Here is a 20,766-nt window from a genome sequence, read left to right as displayed (position 1 = left end):
TTTGACAGAAACACTCTTCAAAAACATTGTGCCAAACTAATTACACAAAACATAATTTGAAAAAAAAAGGTTTAAAAAATGTACTCTCTGACCTTCATATTTCATATGCTTTTGGCTTTGACTTTTAGGAAAGGAAGTTAACACTGACTGATGTACATGGTGAGTATGATTTTACCCTGCGGTGATGTCATTTCATCTTATTACTGGGTTGACTGAAAATGAAGTTAAAGTGAGAAAACCAACATTTTTAGAAAATAAACCAGATGACACTTCAGCAGAAAATCTGATATTGACAAATAAGAGATATATGAGCTGTAAAAGCTATGTATAGATCTGTCTGTGACAAGAGGACTGTTTCAAAATGTAACTACAACAAGGAAGCCTTGAAAACAGATTATTTGTGTAATAGTGATGCATATAATTAGAACAGACCTACAGCTGGGGTAAGATATAGACATAAAAGTGTAAAGTATCAGTAAGATATAGACATAAAGTATAAAGTATCAGTAAGATATGGATAAAGTATCAGTAAGATATGGACATAAAAGTATAAAGTACCAGTAAGATATGGACATAAAAGTATAAAGTATCAGTAAGATATAGACATAAAGTATAAAGTATCAGTAAGATATAGACATAAAGTATAAAGTATCAGTAAGATATAGACATAAAGTATAAAGTATCAGTAAGATATGGACATAAAAGTATAAAGTATCAGTAAGATATGGACATAAAGTATAAAGTATCAGTAAGATATGGACATAAAGTATAAAGTATGGACATAAAGTATAAAGTATCAGATATGGACATAAAAGTATAAAGTATCAGTAAGATATAAACATAAAGTATAAAGTATCAGTAAAAGATATAAGATATGGACATAAAGTATAAAAGTATCAGTAAGATATGGACATAAAGTATAAAGTATCAGTAAGATATGGACATAAAGTATCAGTAAGATATAGACATAAAGTATAAAGTATCAGTAAGATATGGACATAAAAGTATAAAGTATCATAAAAGTAAGATATGGACATAAAAGTATAAAGTATCAGTAAGATATGGACATAAATAAAAGTATCAGTAAGATATGGACATAAAGTATAAAGTATCAGTAAGATATGGACATAAAGTATCAAAGTATATGGACATAAAAGTATAAAGTATGGACATAAAGTATCAGATATGGACATAAAGTATAAAGTATCAGTAAAGATATGGACATAAAGTATAAAGTATCAGTAAGATATGGACATAAAAGTATAAAGTACCAGTAAGATATAGACATAAAGTATAAAGTATCAGTAAGATATGTAAGATATAAGATATGACATAAAGTATAAAGTATCAGTAAGATATAGACATAAATATAGACATAAAGTAGTATAAAGTATCAGTAAGATATAGACATAAAGTATAAAGTATCAGTAAGATATGGACATAAAGTATCAGTAAGATATAGACATAAAAGTATAAGTATGACAGTAAGATATAGTAAGATATGGACATAAAGTATAAAGTATGGACAGTATAAAGTACAGAAGATATGGACATAAAGTATAAAGTATAAAAAGTATAAAGTATCAGTAAGATATAGACATAAAATCAGTATATGGAAGTATCAGTAAGATATGGTATCATAAATATATAAAGTATCAGTAAGATATGGATAAAGTATCAGTAAGATATAGACATAAAGTATAAAGTATCAGTAAGATATGGACATAAAGTATAAAGTATCAGTAAGATATGGACATAAAAGTATAAAGTATCAGTAAGATATAGACATAAAGTATCAGTAAGATATGGACATAAAGTATCAGTAAGATATGGACATAAAGTATCAGTAAGATATGGACATAAAGTATCAGTAAGATATGGACATAAAGTATAAAGTATCAGTAAGATATGGATAAAGTATCAGTAATATGGATAAAGTATCAGTAAGATATGTATAAAGTATCAGTAAGATATGGACATAAAGTATAAAGTACAAAGTATGGACATAAAGTATCAGTAATATGATATAGACATAAAAGTATAAAGTATCAGTAAGATATGTATCAGTAAGATATGGACATAAAGTATCAGTAAGATATAGACATAAAAGTATAAAGTATCAGTAAGATATGGACATAAAAGTATAAAGTATCAGTAAGATATGGACATAAAGTAAAGTATCAGTAAGATATGGAGACATAAAGTATAAAGTATCAGTAAGATATAAAGACATAAAAGTATAAAGTATCATAAAAGTAAGATATAAGAGTAAAGTATAAAGTATCAAAGTAAGAAGATATGGACATAAAGTATAAAGTATGGATAAAGTATCAGTAAGATATGGACAGATATGGATAAAGTATCAGTAAGATATAGACATAAAAGTATAGTATCAGTAAGATATAGACATAAAGTATAAAGTAAAGTATAAAGTATATATGGATAAAGTATCAGTAAGATATGGATAAAGTATCAGTAAGATATGGATAAAGTACCAGTAAAAGTATAAAGTATCAGTAAGATATGGACATAAAAGTATAAAGTATCAGTAAGATATGGACATAAAGTATAAAGTATCAGTAAGATATGGACATAAAAGTATAAAGTATCAGTAAGATATGGACATAAAGTATCAGTAAGATATGGACATAAAGTATAAAGTATCAGTAAGATATGGATAAAGTATAAAGTATCAGTAAGATATAGACATAAAGTATAAGTAAGATATGGATAAAGTATAAAGTATCAGTTGTCACGAGGTATGGTAATGTAAGGATGTCCAAATTGGTAAAAAACCAGCAACCAACTAAGATGTGCCAACAATATCCACATTTATTTACAAACCAAACAAATTAACACATTTACAGAAAACACTAATATCCACGTCGCACACGTCACTACCTCTCATACCTTAGCTCCCAAAACCCTTAAGCCCCTATTCTCAGATATGCTAAACTATACCTATACACGGAACCTAAACACAGTTCATAATCCGGTTTACACTTGGAACTCCATCCTCTTCCGTTTATAGAGGTCACAGTATAAATGGTCTCCTCAACCCGGGCAAGGTCAACACAAGGTCACATTGTTCATCAAGGAGGCCCAAGTATTTTCAGTACCACATTACCAGGTTACATCAACTCCAAGGTAGCTTCATCTGGAACACTCCTACAGAAATATGGCACACAGCCCCAAGGAGAGTCCTATTTTACAAAGACATGGCACACAGCCGCTTGGACACACAGTCCTGGATAAAGTAGAGGGCACACAGCCCAAGTACAGCTTACAGTCCCATGGACACACAGTCAATGACAAACACAGCTTCGAAGCACACAGCTTAGAAAAACTATTTACAGGCACACTACCATTAGCACCCAGCTAATTAAATTGTCATACTGGACAGACACCAGTCCTAGGCTCCCCAAAAGCCAACATCATCTGGAAGTATGCACACAGCCCTCCCAATAGTACTCTGGCAATACAGTACATACCTGGCACGTGCATGCTCAGCACAAGTTCCTCAACTTACCTGAGAAACACCCAATACATACACTGGCCTACACTGGTCTAACCAGTTTTCTGACTTATCCTGGGAACAGCACATGCATTACAGGTGTATGAATGCATCGTCACAGTTGAGTAACCTCAATAGTAAATAATAGTAACTACAGTAGTAAGGAGTATCCTGACACCAGTAATATGAATTTTATGATGACTGCTGTGTAATGACATCCCGTGCAATAACAATAATTTCAAATATTAAGGGTAATAAACACACTTTATTTACTTACTTTATCATTAAGCAAGAAATAAATAAATAAAAGTACATGCACAGCATGTCACATCATGTAGACCTTTATGATACACCCTTACAGATACATACAGCTAGACATTACAAAGAGCCCAGCTGATTCATGATTACAACTTATCAAGTATGACGTACTTGTCCGATAAACCTGAGTGACATCATCAGTTCCTAATAATATCTGGGTCTGATTTAACTTTTATCCAAGAACAGTACAATCCACTGACCATGTATTTTATACTGAACACTGAATTAATTGTGATTTAACCACGACGATAATTATAATGTTAGACTGGACCAAGAAGACTAAGACTTGTAGAAGTCATTTGAATGGAAAGTTTATGCACGACAGATGGCAGAGAGTGCAAGATGATGAAGAAAACGCCATGACCACAGGTTATCCTGACCGTTTTGGTCAGATGATTTAAACATCTTATGGTTCAGAAAGTTACACTCTATACAAGGCATTTATCAAGACATTTATTGAATAACTATATAACCAGCCCTACTCACTTAACTGCAGGGAGTGTAAAATTATTTCTCTAAATTCTAATGCTCTGTATACACAAACAATTCATTATTTAATACATTATCATAGTATTTCTATTAATTTAATTGTTTTTCTGAATTTTTCAGGTGAGAATAGCTAGACCTAAAGGGCAGTCTGATTTCATCAAATAGATCAAAAGTCAATTTAGATGACAAACAATGGTGTTTCAAATTTGTATTTCTTTCTAATTTTCAGTAATCTAATCTTATTTCTTAAACATTACATCTACATCTCATGGTCCTTAGAACATCAGTAATATGAAACAGAAACATCACCTATCAATATACAGCACTGATACCCTTACCTGACAAAATACTTTTCTAGCCATGTTCTCGTAGAATACTCCAACAATTATTCGTGCATCTTGTCTCTGAAATGACAAGAAAGAAGGTGTAAGTATGATAGATGTTAGCAACAGTACTTGGAAGTTGGAAACATTATCAGTTGTAGAAGTTTATACATGTGTATTAAAATTTTTGAAAAAGGTATTATTTTTGAAGGATTCTTTTTTTCACTACTTTCGAGAGTTTCCAGATCTGCAAAAAAATGGGAACATGAAAATAACAACAAATATGAATAAAACTGAAAAAAACAAACCATTATAAAACAAAACCTTTGTAGTATTTACAATTTGTCACTGAATAAAAAATTGGTGGAGAAAGAGGAAAATAACATATTTTTCAACTGCATCATTTAAAAAAAGCTCAATGGGAATGAATCGCTCACCTGTTCTACAGCTTTAAAAAAAGGCTTTGTCAGTTCAATCAATTTCTGTGAAATTGAAAGCCAATTTCCAAACTTTAAACTAGACTAATACCATGACCCTAGGCCTATTGGTTCATAAGAAGATGTTTTTTTAAAGTTTTCACAAATTTAACCACTGTATCATCGAAAATGGATTAAGGTAATTCATTTGAACAAAATGAGTAGCTCTATATCTCAACATACAGGTCCCATGTTTATCTATTATTGTACTTGACCCCTGTAACCTTGAAAATGAGTCAAGGTCTTTCATATAAACACATTTAGTAGCCCTTCATCTCAGCATGTTCCTTACCCAATATCCTGATCCTTTTAGATATTGAGAAGAAATTAATTAAAAAGAAAGGTTAAAACTGGACGTCCGACGTCGCATCACAACATAAGCTCACTTATCCTTTCAGAAGGTGAGATAGTTAATTCATACTTAACACTGTAAACTTTACAATAATTTTTTATTTCCTCATTAAAAATTGAAAATGTGGGAATTTGCTTTGAGCACATTCTGAGACACAATCGCTGAGATTTGGGGACCATGGAAAACAAGTACTAATTGTAATGGGGACCATTACAAATGTCCCCCAAACGACCCCTTCAGCAGTAAATGATCACAATAATCAGACCTGCAGTCATGTCAAACATGGACTATGCCATTTTGCTCCTATAGTGCCACCTTATACATATATACCAATTTTCACGAAATTCGGGCAATATCTAAAATTTGGCCGAATTTTGACCACAGCTGACTGCTCAGATGACCGATTGATGGCCGAATGAAAAATGGATTTCATCATTTTGCTCCTAGTGCCACCTAATACATGTATACCAATTTTCACGAAAATCAGACAATATCTAAAATTTGACCAAATTTTGACCACAGATGACCGATTGGAAAAATTCAAGTGGCCTGCACTCCGCCTCACATGTATGAATATGTGTGTAAAGTTTTGTTAAATTCCATGTAATAGTTTTTGAGAAACGCGTCGGAAACCTCACCGGCAGAAGAAAGTGGAAAAAATAAGAATAATAATGAAAATAATAATAATAAAAAACGGAGCAAACACTATATGTCCCCCCGCCTATTTGGGGGACATAATTATACTGTAAGTGAAATATGATTCTTTTCTATTAGCAATCAAGTCTTTACAACCACACATCACATTTTCAGCAAATCCACAGTTGTATTGATTATCAAAAAGATTATAAAGAAGACGGGGAGGAAATCACTTAATCAATGAAGGGTCGCCATGGTCATAATGGCTTGACCTCTTATATACACACTTATTTGGGCTATCTGGTAATATCACTTTGAGATATTAGTGCATAATGCTTACCAAAAAAAATCATAAAAAATAATCATAACAGACCAAAAGTATACATTATCAAGGACAGTTTTAGGCAAGTAATCATCTGCAAAGAGATTCTGTTTTGACTGTGAAGTAAAAGTCATCAGACCACTCAATCAAGACATATTTTGTGTCCATGACCTAGGGTCTGACAACTGGTGACAGTGACTTGGTCCCTGTGAAATATAAGACATTGTAGCAAGGAACAGCTTAGAACTTTTGTTTGTTACCCTGAAATCCATCATCTACCACATAAGTTGCAGGAAAAAGGAAATCTGGAAAATATGTCAAAGTGACCTACAAGTTGTGATTTTAAAGTGACAGAAAAACAGTTCAACCCACAACAGGAAATACCTCCAGCTCCGTGATTTTTTTTACAAATGACTTGAACAGTGCATTCTATAGCAGGAATTACAACGAACCAACCTACAATCTTAGTAGCAACAGGTCACAATTACCTGCACAGACCTAGTCAAATACTCAATGACAGGAAATGAAGCCATCCATCCCACAGTAATACATGTGCTGTATCTTCTGCAGGAAGACATTAAGTACACATTAAAATACAAGCTTAGATCATTTTAATGTAATTAACAAGACCCTAAGCACCTAAGGGTATATAGAATCATTCTAAACTTTATGACCAATACATGTGCATGTCGTTTCTTGACTACCTGAAATAAAATGTCTTTTCTCATCCAATTATCCAATGTTGTCTCATCAGAATAGTCCAAATGAGCACACCAGGAAACCAAATAAGCTCCAGAGAAAACACAGTTACAAATATCTTTGTAACTCCATTATTTGACATATAATAGTTCGTAAAAATCAATGCAATCCCCCCCTCTCCCCACACACACACCCCACCCCCCCACCCCACCCCCCCACACACCCCCAGAAACGAGTTGATGGTTGGGGGGGACTATCTGAGGATCATAATTCTAGGTAATCCCATTAGTGTTAAAATAAAGAATATGACCTGTAATGACCAATTAAATGATAGAGTAAGAGAGAGTGATCTCAATCACAGACAATATTGCATTTGGTAACAAAATTAAACAACGCCTAAATATAGAAACAGAGCCAGGTGTTTCTCATTAATGGTTTGTCATTTCTGTATCTACAATTCTGTCCGCAGTCCACTTTCAACATAAATCATTCATGCAGACAGGATAATCATGTCTGTCTCACTCAAAATCTCCTCTATTGAAGGCTCGTCAGAAGCAAGACAACTTTCACTCTATTACAATGCATAGCTACAAACTACCACACTTACACTGCCTGGTTATCAGTTGTCTATTACAATGCATAGCTACAAACTACCATACTTACACTGACTGGTTATCAGCTGTCTATTACAATGCATAGCTACGAACTACCACACTTACATTGCCTTGTTGTCAGTTGTCTAGTTCAATGAATAGCTATGAACTACCACACTTACATTGCCTTGTTATCAGTTGATGCACATACGTAATAAACATCTTGTCCAGCCTATGTAATGGAAACAAAGCTGAGGTGATACTGCTGAGGTTTCCTGAAAGCAATACATTCTGCCGTCTATTTTTTTCCTTTTTTTAGTTTGCCCCTTGTTTTCGTTGTTACTTTTTGATCTAATTTTTTTTTTTGATGTGCCCCTAGCTCTTTTGTTCTGGTGTGTCCCTTGATCCTGTTGTTGGCCTTTCTTTTTGTTTTGGTAGCCTAAATCTTATGCTGTTGCCTTTTCTTCTGCTTTGGTGTGCCCCTAGTATTGGCTGTTGCCCTCTGATCTATTTTGTTTTTGGTGTAACCCTAGTTCTTGCTATTACCTTCTCTTCTGCTTTCGTGTGCCCCTAGTTCTTGCAGTGATCTTCTCTTCTGCTTTCGTGTGCCCCTAGTTCTTGTTATTACCTTCTCTTCTGCTTTTGTGTGCCCCCAGTTCTTGCAGTGATCTTCTCTTCTGCTTTCGTGTGCCCCTAGTTTTGGCTGTTGCCCTCTGATCTATTTTTTTTTTGGTATGCCCCTAGTTCTTGCTGTTGCCTTCTCTTCTGCTTTGGTGTGCCCCTAGTTTTGGTTGTTGCCCTTTGACCTATTTTATTTTTGGTGTTCCCCTAGTTCTTGCTGTTGCCTTCTCTTCTGCTTTGGTGTGCCCCCAGTTCTTCCTGTGATCTTCTCTTCTGCTTTGGTGTGCCCCTAGTTTTGGTTGTTGCCCTTTGACCTATTTTATTTTTGGTGTGCCCCTAGTTCTTGCTGTGATCTTCTCTTCTGCTTTGGTGTGCCCCTATTATTAGATGTTGCCCTTTGATCTGTTTTATTTGTGTTCTGCTAGTTCTTGCTGTTACTTTCTCTTCTGCTTTGGTGTGTCCCTTTTTCATATTGCTGTATTCAAGTTTTCTTGACACCGGATACAAATTTCTATTTTAAATTTCTAGTTTCTGTTTTGTTTTGCCTTGGTTTCTGTGTAGGTAATCCCTGCTGTTGTTTAGTGACTGAAGTGGTCCTTTTCTTTTAGTGTCATATTATAAACTGTTATTTACATTTATCTACCGTATTTTGACATATTTTTCAGTTTGCAGAAAATTTGAAAGCATTCCGGTTATGCAACTTGAATCTATACTTCTTCATTTTGTCCATACAATGGTATCTAACCTTGTCTATTGAATCATGTATTAGAACAATATAGATCTGAGCTAGTCACAGCATCTGATTTGTCAGTGTGTTAAAAAAGCAGTAGGGTGAATAATTAAGAATACCATCTCTAGAAAGACCTCCCAAGGAAGCACTTGTTATCATGATCCCAAGTTCATTTACTGATAGACCAAATGTGTATACACAGAATTTGCTGCCCATCTCCCTGGAACAAAGAAGGATTTTACTTATCTCTCGGGATCAACAACTGACAAATTATTCCGCCTTAAAAACTTCTATCCTTCTTTCTTACATAAAAAAATACATATAATCCCTTTAACATCAGATCAACAGTTCCTCAAGGAATTCACCCATCAGACAGCAAACAATTAAGTATCCTATTTGTCGCTGGCGCATAGTGTAATAATCACCTTTAATTCACAGTAATTCACTGTTATAGCATTAAGAGTTATAGATGATGGATAACAGAAAACAGATAGGTCCCTATGACAGAACCAGTGGGGAAGTGAAAACAGTGAACTGATAGGCCCCTAAGACAGAACCAGCGGGGAAGTGAAAACAGTGAACTGATAGGTCCCTAAGACAGAACCAGTGGGGAAGTGAAAACAGTGAACTGATAGGTCCCTAAGACAGAACCAGTGGGGAAGTGAAAACAGTGAACAGATAGTTCCCTATGACAGAACCAGTGGGGAAGTGAAAACAGTGGACTGATAGGTCCCTATGACAGAACAAGTGGGGAAGTGAAAACAGTGGACTGATAGGTCCCTATGACAGAACCAGTGGGGAAGTGAAAACAGTGGACTGATAGTTCCCTATGACAGAACAAGTGGGGAAGTGAAAACAGTGGACTGATAGGTCCCTATGACAGAACCAGTGGGGAAGTGAAAACAGTGGACTGATGGCTCCCTATGACAGAACAAGTGGGGAAGTGAAAACAGTGGACTGATGGCTCCCTTTGACAGAACCAGTTGGGAAGTGAAAACAGTGATCTGATGGTTCAGAACAATATCTTTGTTCGTTATCATAAAAATCATCAAATTCAGACAAGAAATTCTTGGACGCTTTGACTTCTTGCCACAAAAAGTTGACAGAACATTAAGATGGACGGCATCAATAAGGTTAAGAAGAAGAAGACGTTTCAACAACCTTACCATCAAGATAGACAACACCATGCAACAATATGTCATATTATCAACAACCTTGTAAATCCACATTATCAAGTTAGCACAAATACGATAGCGGTATTCTATAAACCATAAGGAGAAGAAAATAACAGACGATGACAGCCTGCCACATTGCACAACCATCCTGATTATTCCTGACAATCCCTGACTGTTAAGCCCCTAGTCCCAGGCGGCATGCACAACATGTTTACTAAGAGACATCAAGCCCTATCACCATTTATTTCCAATGCCATTCCACACCATTGACCTGGGACCACACAAATTGCAAGACGCTTTCCTATGTGTCGAAACTCTATAACATTAAATTGATTTTGTCAGCATGCATAACTGTTATCAATATGTTGTTTTGGATATTAGAAATCAGAAGTAATCTGCAATAATGTCAACATTTTTAAAGTCTGTAAGTAATATCCAATCCTACATTTCTGCGACATTAAGATGTCCAAGAAAAAAAAGTTTTCTTTCACAGTTTGAAGTCAGTGGTTTGACTATCAGTTTCTTTGATTCCTGTAACAGATGCCATTGAATTCACACAAATTCCTCAACAATATGACATCTTTAAAACCATAATGCAATTCTATACGCAATCATTTCACAGGAAGTAGTAACAACAAGTCTTTGAAACTAAACACCACTTTCATAAGCATTTCTATCTGTGGTTTGGAAAGTCTTTAAAAACCATCCTTAATGAAATACTGTTAAATAGCTACTACAGTCAATTGATCTTATACGCGAATCATATAATCTGTTATGGGATATAAAAATAAAGTTTGAATTCATTCCCAAATGGATTCAGGTTTATGTCTGTTTGTAATAGACTCTGTCAATTGTTTAACCTTGATACAAACACAATAAACGAACCTTGCATCGGAGAATTAAATAGTCTTTCAATTTAAAGGTTTGACCTTCCCATACACTAGTCAACAGATAATAGGCTGTCGACACTCAACAAATCAATCACACTTGATTTGTTCCACGGCAAGGGAACAAAATCTCTATTTCTTTCTTCATTAAACTCATTTTGCTTGGCTGACGAGTACCATAGACATGCACACTAAAGAAAATGATATAATTGAGTAGCATTTGAAAAATGTTCTCTTTATTAATATATCAAAGTCTAATTCCCTTTTATGGTGTTAGAGGAAAACACTGATTTAGTAAGGCAATGTAGTAGCTGTTGAGCACAGAAATACATCCAAATTTTGATGCCAATCTGAGTTTCACAAATTTTTTTTTATTAAGATTAACTGCATGGCTATATTTTTCACACACTGTAGTAATTACCGTCCACTTGTTCCCTTCTTCTGTATTTATTGCATCAGAAAAGAGATTAAAAACTTTTTTTTAGAAAATTTGTCCCAATTTTCCATTTTGTAGTTTTCTTGATGAATAAAAACAGTAGTTAATTTTTCAAGTCAGCAGGAACTGATACATTGACTTTGCATGAAGACCAGAAAATTAGGTTTTGATTAATCCTTACGCTGCACAGTGGATGTTCAACCAAGTCTGATACCAGGTTTCTTTCTGGATAAACTTACCCAAAAGTGGATGAACAATTATTACACCTAAATGGTAAAAAACACCCAATCATAACAAGGTGTGTCCAAGCTCATATATCAATAATTTATTTGCAAAAAAACCCAAGAAATTTCTCCTCTATACAATTTTTGTTTAACACAATCTATTTGACAAGGTGAGAGACCTGATTTCAGTGCGCAATCCCTCACAATCCTAACAGGTACACGCATGTGAAGTAATTGACAACTACGGGTGAGTCTGCATATGAGCTTTTCCTCGATATTGCACACATCATAAACTCATTACACTTCTATCCCATGAGGAACGAACATGTAAAACATGTCAACTGCAGGTGAGAGACCATATTACATATTTTTTCCAGATGAGGGCGGCCTGACAGATGGAGTACACTTGTATTACTCCCTCCAGCTATACCAGAGCCAATAACTGCATATATATTACTTCTAACTCAAAGTCAGGGGTAGGGCTTATTACAGAGAAAGAAAATAACACTCATTTACAATTTTTACTGAACAGCCATATATATGGATAAGAATACTGCCAGGCATGAGGTTTTACTGATAAAAATTCCTTCAATTATCTTTGTATATAAAGAGACTATGATAAAAGAAACTACAACTTCCTCTGTTGACTGAATGGCAGACAAGCAATGCCCAACTATATATACAGGACTGCTGTATGGCAATAACTAAGCACTGCCAAGATACAATGTAAATTTCTTCTTGTCATGTATGTAACAATCACAATATCACTTTTATTTTTACACCGGCATGTGATATGCTTCACTGGAAACATACGCGACTTTCAAAATGCTTTTTGACTCAATCTGCTGCCAAATTTCAAATGATGTCAACTCCACTTTACTTTCTTCCTAGATTGTTTACAGTTAAGTCAAACATTGTTCTACACCTGATCATTAAAATCCCTTTGAGGTTTAAAGGTTTTTAATAGGAAATACCAACCTTCAGATTGCGAACTGCGTTTGCTGGATCGGTTAGGAAGTTTTGTCTCACTGATACTGCTATGTTGGCTTGCTTTACTCTTTCTTCGAGGTCTTCTACTGTCTGTGTGCGAAGAATGAAGTTCAATGTATGATGACGTAAGATATAGGTTCCATAAAGAAATGTTAAATGGAGAAACAGGACCAGGGAACAGCTTTATAAAAATAAGAAAATATAAAAAGGTACAAAACTGGTGATTTTAAATACAACATACCTAATTGGATATGACCGATGAAAAAAATTAATTAACATTATAGATGTTATGAATACGATGGTGCCTCTAAAAATGTATTGAAGATTACATGGAGCCCATTAGACAAGTTAAAAGTAATACTGATGGTTTCTTCAGCTGGGGTCATGACAAACATCAAGAAGGGTGCCACATTGTGCTAAACTTTTAACCTGGGTAATACAGTTGAAACTTGTTGTCTCAAAATTGCTTGAGTCGAAAGTCCACTTGAGTCAAAATAATTTTTAAGTCCAAATGTTTTCCTTTCTATATCTTTGTATTTTTAATTCAGATGACTCAAATTTTATTGAGTCGAAATTTCCGTTGAGTTTGAAGCGATTTTTCAGTCCCTTCAATTGTAAAGCAAGGGAAAAGTCATTTGTTGTCTAGAATTTAATTTTTTGGCAAAACATCAGCACATACAGAGTAGAAAATCACCTGTGTGTAACATATGGCTAATTACTGTGTATTGGTCCATCTTACGTACAACACTTGGTCACTTACTGTTAATTACCAATTTAATCATCCAATGAGCTTAGTAAGTAAAGGACTGTGATTGGGTACTTTGTCAGATTTAGTGTTTGGACAATGAAGTGCTGATCAAAGTATTTTTTATTAAAGAAGTCAGAAGTGTTAAATTGTTTACAGACAGACAATGTCGGATGAAGGGTATTAAAATAGGTCACCACGAGACAAAGTCTCAGGTGACCTAGAAACTTTATTTCTATAGATAGATAGTAACAGTGATTTTAACCTTTGACCTCAGGCCCTGAAAATCACACTCTCATAAGCACTCCCTTTCAAGAAACATTGATAAAGTTTGAGTGCAATTGGCCACACAGATCCTGCGATATTGTGCAAGATGCCTTGAATTCTTATAATGTGTTATCACTGTTGTATATAAATCCTTAAACATGATTCCACTTATATGAAGGTCTACCAATCGGATCAACATGCTTCTTTGAGGAAGAAGACATACAATATTATCATATTACTGATACTCCATAGTCATATGATAGACGTGAATGTCATGACATTCATAGTTTGTTTACTGAATGACCTTATGATTGAAGTCTTAGTGATAGATTTGCTCCTTCTGTAAATATCACCAAGAATGCCGAGAATACATTTCTATATCGTATCAAGAAGCCTGTTCAGTGAGGCATGATCTATATCCTGAGCATCACTAGGAAAAAATTCAGCTTTCTGAAGAGAGGAAAAGTCATGGTGATTCTGGGGCCTTCAATGTCTAGCACTGTTCACTACACACTATGACACATCCACATGTTGACCATTTGATGACCACCCCTGATTTCGTACAAATTTTCTATGGTGAAACACTAATGCCTAAACATGCTGTGAAGTTCTGTGATTACAGTTTTTGCCATCAAACTCTATAAGACTTCATGCAAAACACAGCATCTAAATAAGATGTACTTAAAGGATATCAGGAAATTTTAGTTTTTTTTTTTATTCTATTCAAGTAAAATGTTAACTGAGGGGCTGGCAAAAAAACTAAATCAAAATCACATAAAAATCATGGCTGATTTTCTGCTTGTTATCCCAGTTGTGTTAACTCCAATAGATGTTTTGTTATCCTTACGTCTGTTAAGTGCTTGATAAGAATATAATCTTTGATGTACTGTCAAGTAATTGACAGCTGTTCGAGTATAAATGAGCCCATCTGCATAAAGACCAGTTTTTAATAAAAGGTCATATTTATACTTTAAAATTTTTTCTTACCGATGTGAAGACTTCCTGTGTTTCCTGTATAGTGGCAATTTGTGTCCATCCAAACCTTTTAAATAGTTTGACTCGAGTAGGGTTATGGAGAGTTGCTGACGGATGTGTTCGGAAAAAAGTAGGGAAACGTTCTCTGTTTGACAAGGCAGGGGAACTGGAACCATATCCGATCTGTAATAAAATGAAAATTTACTTGTTACATAATGGATGTGAATTATAAAAGTTGGAAAATATTCTAATGAATAACCTGTCTTTAAAGCAATAAAGTGCATCCTTTCAGATGTATTATCAAAGACCTCTGTAAATTTGCGTTGCCTAGAAATTAAATCTCGCCACATTAATTTTCATGCTTCCTATAATGATCAGAACTATAAAACATCTGCCAGAAGTCTCTCTATGTAATGTCTTTTTATCATTGTGTTCTAGGTTAATTTATGAAAATTAAATTTCAATTTTCAAGACTTGATTTGCATTCAATTTTGACGGAAGATTTTTATTTTTGTAGAAAATACTTCAGCGTTACTTCAAGTTAAATCATCTTCCACATTCTCTTAAGAGCATGTAAATATTCATCTCCATGTAAAAATGGTTGATGATATACCATTTTCATTACAATTCAAACCAGTAATGTGTCAAATTTTGATGTAGAAAATAAGTTTTGACCTTTTAAATCATCATGGTGGAGTTCTAATTTATGGAAAATGATCGTCAGACACATAAAATCTAAATTGTGTGTCATAAAATACATTTTATTACAAGAGACTTTCGGAAATTTTGGCAAGCCCTTTAACTACTTGTGTCTTTGGTAAGCATGTGTTCAATCAATACAACTTCTTTATTTCATGAATATAATTGTACTTATACATGTATAACTTTTCAAAAAAAGTGAATTTTACGGAACAATCTTAAACTGATTCATAAGCATTGGAAGCTTGATATGCAGCTTTCAATGCATTCTTATCTGGATGTACTGTACAGGAACAATATCAAAAATTCTGAGCAAGTCTCTTTTCTTAAGCAGCTGGATTATTTGCGGAATTGTAAAATGAAGGAAACTTAAGTATAATAAGTGATAATATCTTCCATCTTTATTTCACACGTTAGATCATTTATGAATGTATTCACATTTGAAATTCTTTTCTTCTCAAACTATCCAAACAAGAAATGTCTAGGATTTACAAATGAAAAAATCACATGACTGGGGTGACTAAAATTACAGGAAATCTCAGTTTTGGATTTTACTCAGAAAAGTCTGCTATTAGAAGAGAGCAAGAAATGAAACATGAAAAATCCACTGAAAAAGTGAATATGTATAAAGGATCTCTTGAAAAAATATTTTTGTATAGGAGACTTACAGTACATATATCACTGTATATACTTATGACAAGGAAGCTTAAGATATATGACAAGGGAAGCTGAAGATATATGACAAGGGAAGATTAAGATATACTTATGACAAGGAAGCTTAAGATATGACAAGGGAAGATTAAGATATACTTATGACAAGGAAGCTTAAGATATATTTATAACAAGGACACTTAAGATATATGACAAGGAAGCTTAAGATATACTTATGACAAGGAAGCTTAAGATATATTTATAACAAGGACACTTAAGATATATGACAAGGAAGCTTAAGATATACTTATGACAAGGAAGCTTAAGATATACTTATGACAAGGGAAGATTAAGATATACTTATGACAAGGAAGCTTAAGATATACTTATGACAAGGAAGCTTAAGATATACTTATGACAAGGGAAGATTAAGATATACTTATGACAAGTGAAGATTAAGATATACTTATGACAAGTGAAGCTTAAGATATACTTATGACAAGGAAGCTTAAGATATACTTATGACAAGGGAAGATTAAGATAAAGCTATGACAAGGAAGCTTAAGATATACTTATGACAAGGGAAGCTTAAGATATACTTATGACAAGGAAAGCTCAAGATATACTTATGACAAGAGAAGCTTAAGATATACTTATGACAAGGAAAGCTCAAGATATACTTATGACAAGAGAAGCTTAACATATACTTATGACAAGGGAAGCTTAAGACAAATTAAATCAATACTACTTAATCAAGTTGGCATTAATATTCCAAATTCTATTTCTCTTTTATATGAATTTGGCACACAGCAACGCTCACTGTCTGGGTGATAAGTACATCTTTCTTGGTGATTCTCATAGTCACAGGACAGCCAGCAGACAGGTTATTAATATATCCCCCAATTATAGGCCTAACCTAGACCACTCGGCGAAATGATATGGTCAGCCATCCCTTCTGGGATATAACAAATTATTCCTAAATCCTTTCTTTCACACCTTTCATAAAAACTGCCACTTCTAAACATAGCCTCTTTTGCTGTCGTTGCATAAAATTGGAGTTTTGGAGTTCTTGGTACAGACCCAGGTCAGACAATTGCATTTTCCTAAATGTAAACACACCAGCCACCATTGTCATTACATTATCCCTTATGTCCACACATCATTATATGATGTTTCACTTTTCCTTTTTTCTTCAAATACGACACCTTCAAACTTGCGCTTCCTCTGCTGTTTTTGGATCTGAATGATTTAGTCTTTGTTAATATCGTTTCAATATTCTCGTCACTTCAAATTGGTGCTTGTGGTCGGCTCTTGTTTCAAGTAACATGTTTGAATCTTGGCAAAGAAATACCGAAAATGGGTTGTACACAAGGCTGTATTCAGAAGCAAAGACTTAAGAAAAGGATGCTAGCGAAAATGTACTTTGTCAATCTCTGCTGACAAAGTGAATAAAATTTCATCAAAGATTTAAGAAAAGGATGATAGCAAAAATGGACTTTGTCAATCTCTCCTGGCAAAGTGGACAACATATAATCAGTCTCCATTAGCATGAAAAGGTAGCAAAAACAACAACACTGTTTATTTCAGCATATCAACATTTTCCCAAAATTTCAGTAAAATGGCACCACTGGAAATGGAAGAGAAATTAAAAATGCATTTATTTTAGATATGGCTGTCATATTAGATCATGGACTGTCCTGAAAAATGATGATACTAGGTCTGGACCATGTCATGATCAGAATCATTATATGCAAGTTTGATCTGAATCCTACTGGTGGATCTTGACAAGAAATTTGATGTTAATGCCCCGTGGACAGTACAAAAGGACAAACCAGACACGATGATTGTATGTAATCCTGATACTGTGGGTCAGATGACCTTTACAATCAATAAATTTAAGGAATAAACAAACTATATTATTCAAGATCCAAGACTGTTGCTTGTAATGCAGGCATTTTCTTCCGTAATCACACTTAAAATTGAGCTGGTACCATTGGAGACTACAGGGAACCTGAATATGAGATAGTTTCCTTTGTACTTTTGAAGAAGTAGTTAAAACAAGAGTTGTTTAAGGATGGATAGTGACTTTACATACATGTAGCTAACTATAAATCCAACACAGGTGCACAATGAGTGGATTTTGTCAAGATTTCAAAATGTTGTATGAAATCCAGGTTCTACATAACAACACTGACAGAGATTTTTATAAAACTATTCATACCGGAAAAAATTGCCAGTTTTCATTTTATCAGACATGTTTATATCATGTCTATAACATTTTCAACTTAGCTCGTCTGTGGAAATATCTGTTCCTGTTTCAACAACATCAATATTACTCCCTCGGGAAAATGATTTCTACCTTTCAAACTTTAAAATCTATTTCAGTAAGTACTTGACACAACGTATCAAATCGTCAGGGAAATTTCTTTTCCTAGGTCATTTATCAAAACGCAGACATTATTTGATCCCTTAAACTACAGACGAAAAGTTTCAGTCAGAAACAGATTAAATTTTCTATTTGAACCCTCATATCATTTCCAAAATATGGAATTAATTTCTAGAACCTGGGAAGGAAGTCACCAGATGAAAAGGACAAATGGTTGTGTTTTATTGATAGGATGACATAAGGTTTGGACTGCAGGACAAGTTAACCCCTGATGCAGCACTATTCCTCCTATATATTTAATGCTATCCTGATTCAAATCTAACAAGAGGCCTTTCATCTGATTGTAAAGTATTACTGCTCCAAAATGAGCTCCATGGCACCAGCTGAACTGGAGATGAATGTGTTTTTTTAAGATGGCGGTCATAGCAGTCATATTTGATTTCGCAAAGACACGAAAAACAACAGCAGACGGTAAGGACCATCTCAGGATCATTTCATACAAGATGGACTCTCACTGTTGGAACTTCAGAAATCTAAAATAGCTATTGTTAAGGAAAATCTCAACTGCACAATCATGTTAGGAAAAATTAACTGGCTGTTGCCTCGATGATAGTTTTTGATGAGAATGAAAAATGACAACACTTTTTCGGCTTCCTTTCCTTAAGAATTCCAACAATTTTCAGCTCAAAGGCAGCAGTGAAACTTAAGAAGAGGTTTGAAATGTTTTTTTTCAAAGATGGCAGCCATTTCAGTCATACTTGATTTCTGAAAGACCTGAAAAACATCCACACTTGGTTAAGTCCATATCACAATCATTTCAACCAAGTCTGAGCTTAATCCAACTGATGGAACTGAGAAAAGGTTTAAAGTAGGCTTTGTTCTGAAAAACCATGATTGCACAATCTGCCATGTTGAAGTTTACAAATAGGATCCTGTATTTGGAAATAAGGAAACTGATATGCTGATGCCAGAAAGTAAAAATATCAGAAGAATTGACAGGTTAGCAGATGATCATATTTTCTTAGTGAAAGGAACAGATTGCCTCAGTTTGTCTAATGACACGTCATTGTCTTCCATCAGGGATCATACAGAAATCCCCTGATTCAGCCTTGTGATACGACTGTCTTCCATCAGGGATCATACAGAAATCCCTGATTTTATCTTGTGATATGACTGTCTACCATCAGGGATCATACAGAAATCCCTGATTCAGTCTTGTGATACGACTGTCTTCCATCAGGGATCATACAGAAATCCCCTGATTCTATCTTGTGATACGACTGTCTTCCATCAGGGATCATACAGAAATCCCTGATTCAGTCTTGTGATATGACTGTCTACCATCAGGGATTGTACAGAAATCCCCTGATTCTATCTTGTGATATGACTGTCTACCATCAGGGATTGTACAGAAATCCCCTGATTCTATCTTGTGATATGACTGTCTTCCATCAGGGATCATACAGAAATCCCCTGATTCTATCTTGTGATATGGCTGTCTTCCATCAGGGATCATACAGAAATCCCTGATTCAGTCTTGTGATATGACTGTCTTCCATCAGGGATCATACAGAAATCCCTGATTCAGCCTTGTGATATGACTGTCTTCCATCAGGGATCATACAGAAATCCCTGATTCAGTCTTGTGATATGACTGTCTTCCATCAGGGATCATACAGAAATCCCTGATTCAGCCTTGTGATATGACTGTCTTCCATCAGGGATCATACAGAAATCCCTGATTCAGTCTTGTGATATGACTGTCTTCCATCAGGGATCATACAGAAATCCCTGATTCTATCTTGTGATATGACTGTCTTCCATCAGGGATCATACAGAAATCCCCTGATTCAGTCTTGTGATATGACTGTCTACCATCAGGGATCATACAGAAATCCCCCGATTCAGTCTTGTGATATGACTGTCTACCATCAGGGATCATACAGAAATCCCCTGATTCTATCTTGTGATATGACTGTCTACCATCAGGGATTGTACAGAAATCCCCTGATTCAGTCTTGTGATATGACAATGGCCCAGGCAATAAGCACATCTATAATTATTGGTGTAAAGTAAATATAACAAACCAATGGTATTTCATTGCACGGTAATAAGTCCCTACTCCCACCCCCCACCCTCACCCCAACCCACATAAGTTTAAATGTTATGTAAAATATTGGTTTCCCAGACTGATTTTGGGATCAATATGATAGTAACCTGAGATATACACTATTACAGCACACACCTGTTATATTTCA

General features: G+C 34.6%; 1 protein-coding gene across 1 annotated transcript in view; it reads right to left on the bottom strand.

The window, feature by feature from the left end:
- The window catches only part of LOC132554418 (gamma-aminobutyric acid type B receptor subunit 1-like), a 167,997-nt gene that overhangs the window by 22,778 nt on the left and 124,453 nt on the right, over positions 1–20,766 (bottom strand). The window contains exons 3-5 of the mRNA XM_060218737.1: positions 14,785–14,955; positions 12,774–12,875; positions 4,660–4,725 (exon numbers count right to left, since the gene is read on the bottom strand). Of these exons, the coding sequence (XP_060074720.1) occupies positions 4,660–4,725; positions 12,774–12,875; positions 14,785–14,955 (339 nt within the window). The remainder of the gene's footprint in view (positions 1–4,659; positions 4,726–12,773; positions 12,876–14,784; positions 14,956–20,766) is intronic.

Source organism: Ylistrum balloti, unplaced genomic scaffold (assembly GCF_031769215.1).
Source record: "Ylistrum balloti isolate Yb309-2 unplaced genomic scaffold, AGI_CSIRO_Ybal_v1 Utg370402, whole genome shotgun sequence".
Taxonomy (NCBI): Eukaryota; Metazoa; Mollusca; class Bivalvia; order Pectinida; family Pectinidae; genus Ylistrum; species Ylistrum balloti.
Note: the sequence above shows the minus strand (reverse complement) of the source record. Positions and strands in the feature narration are given on the sequence as shown.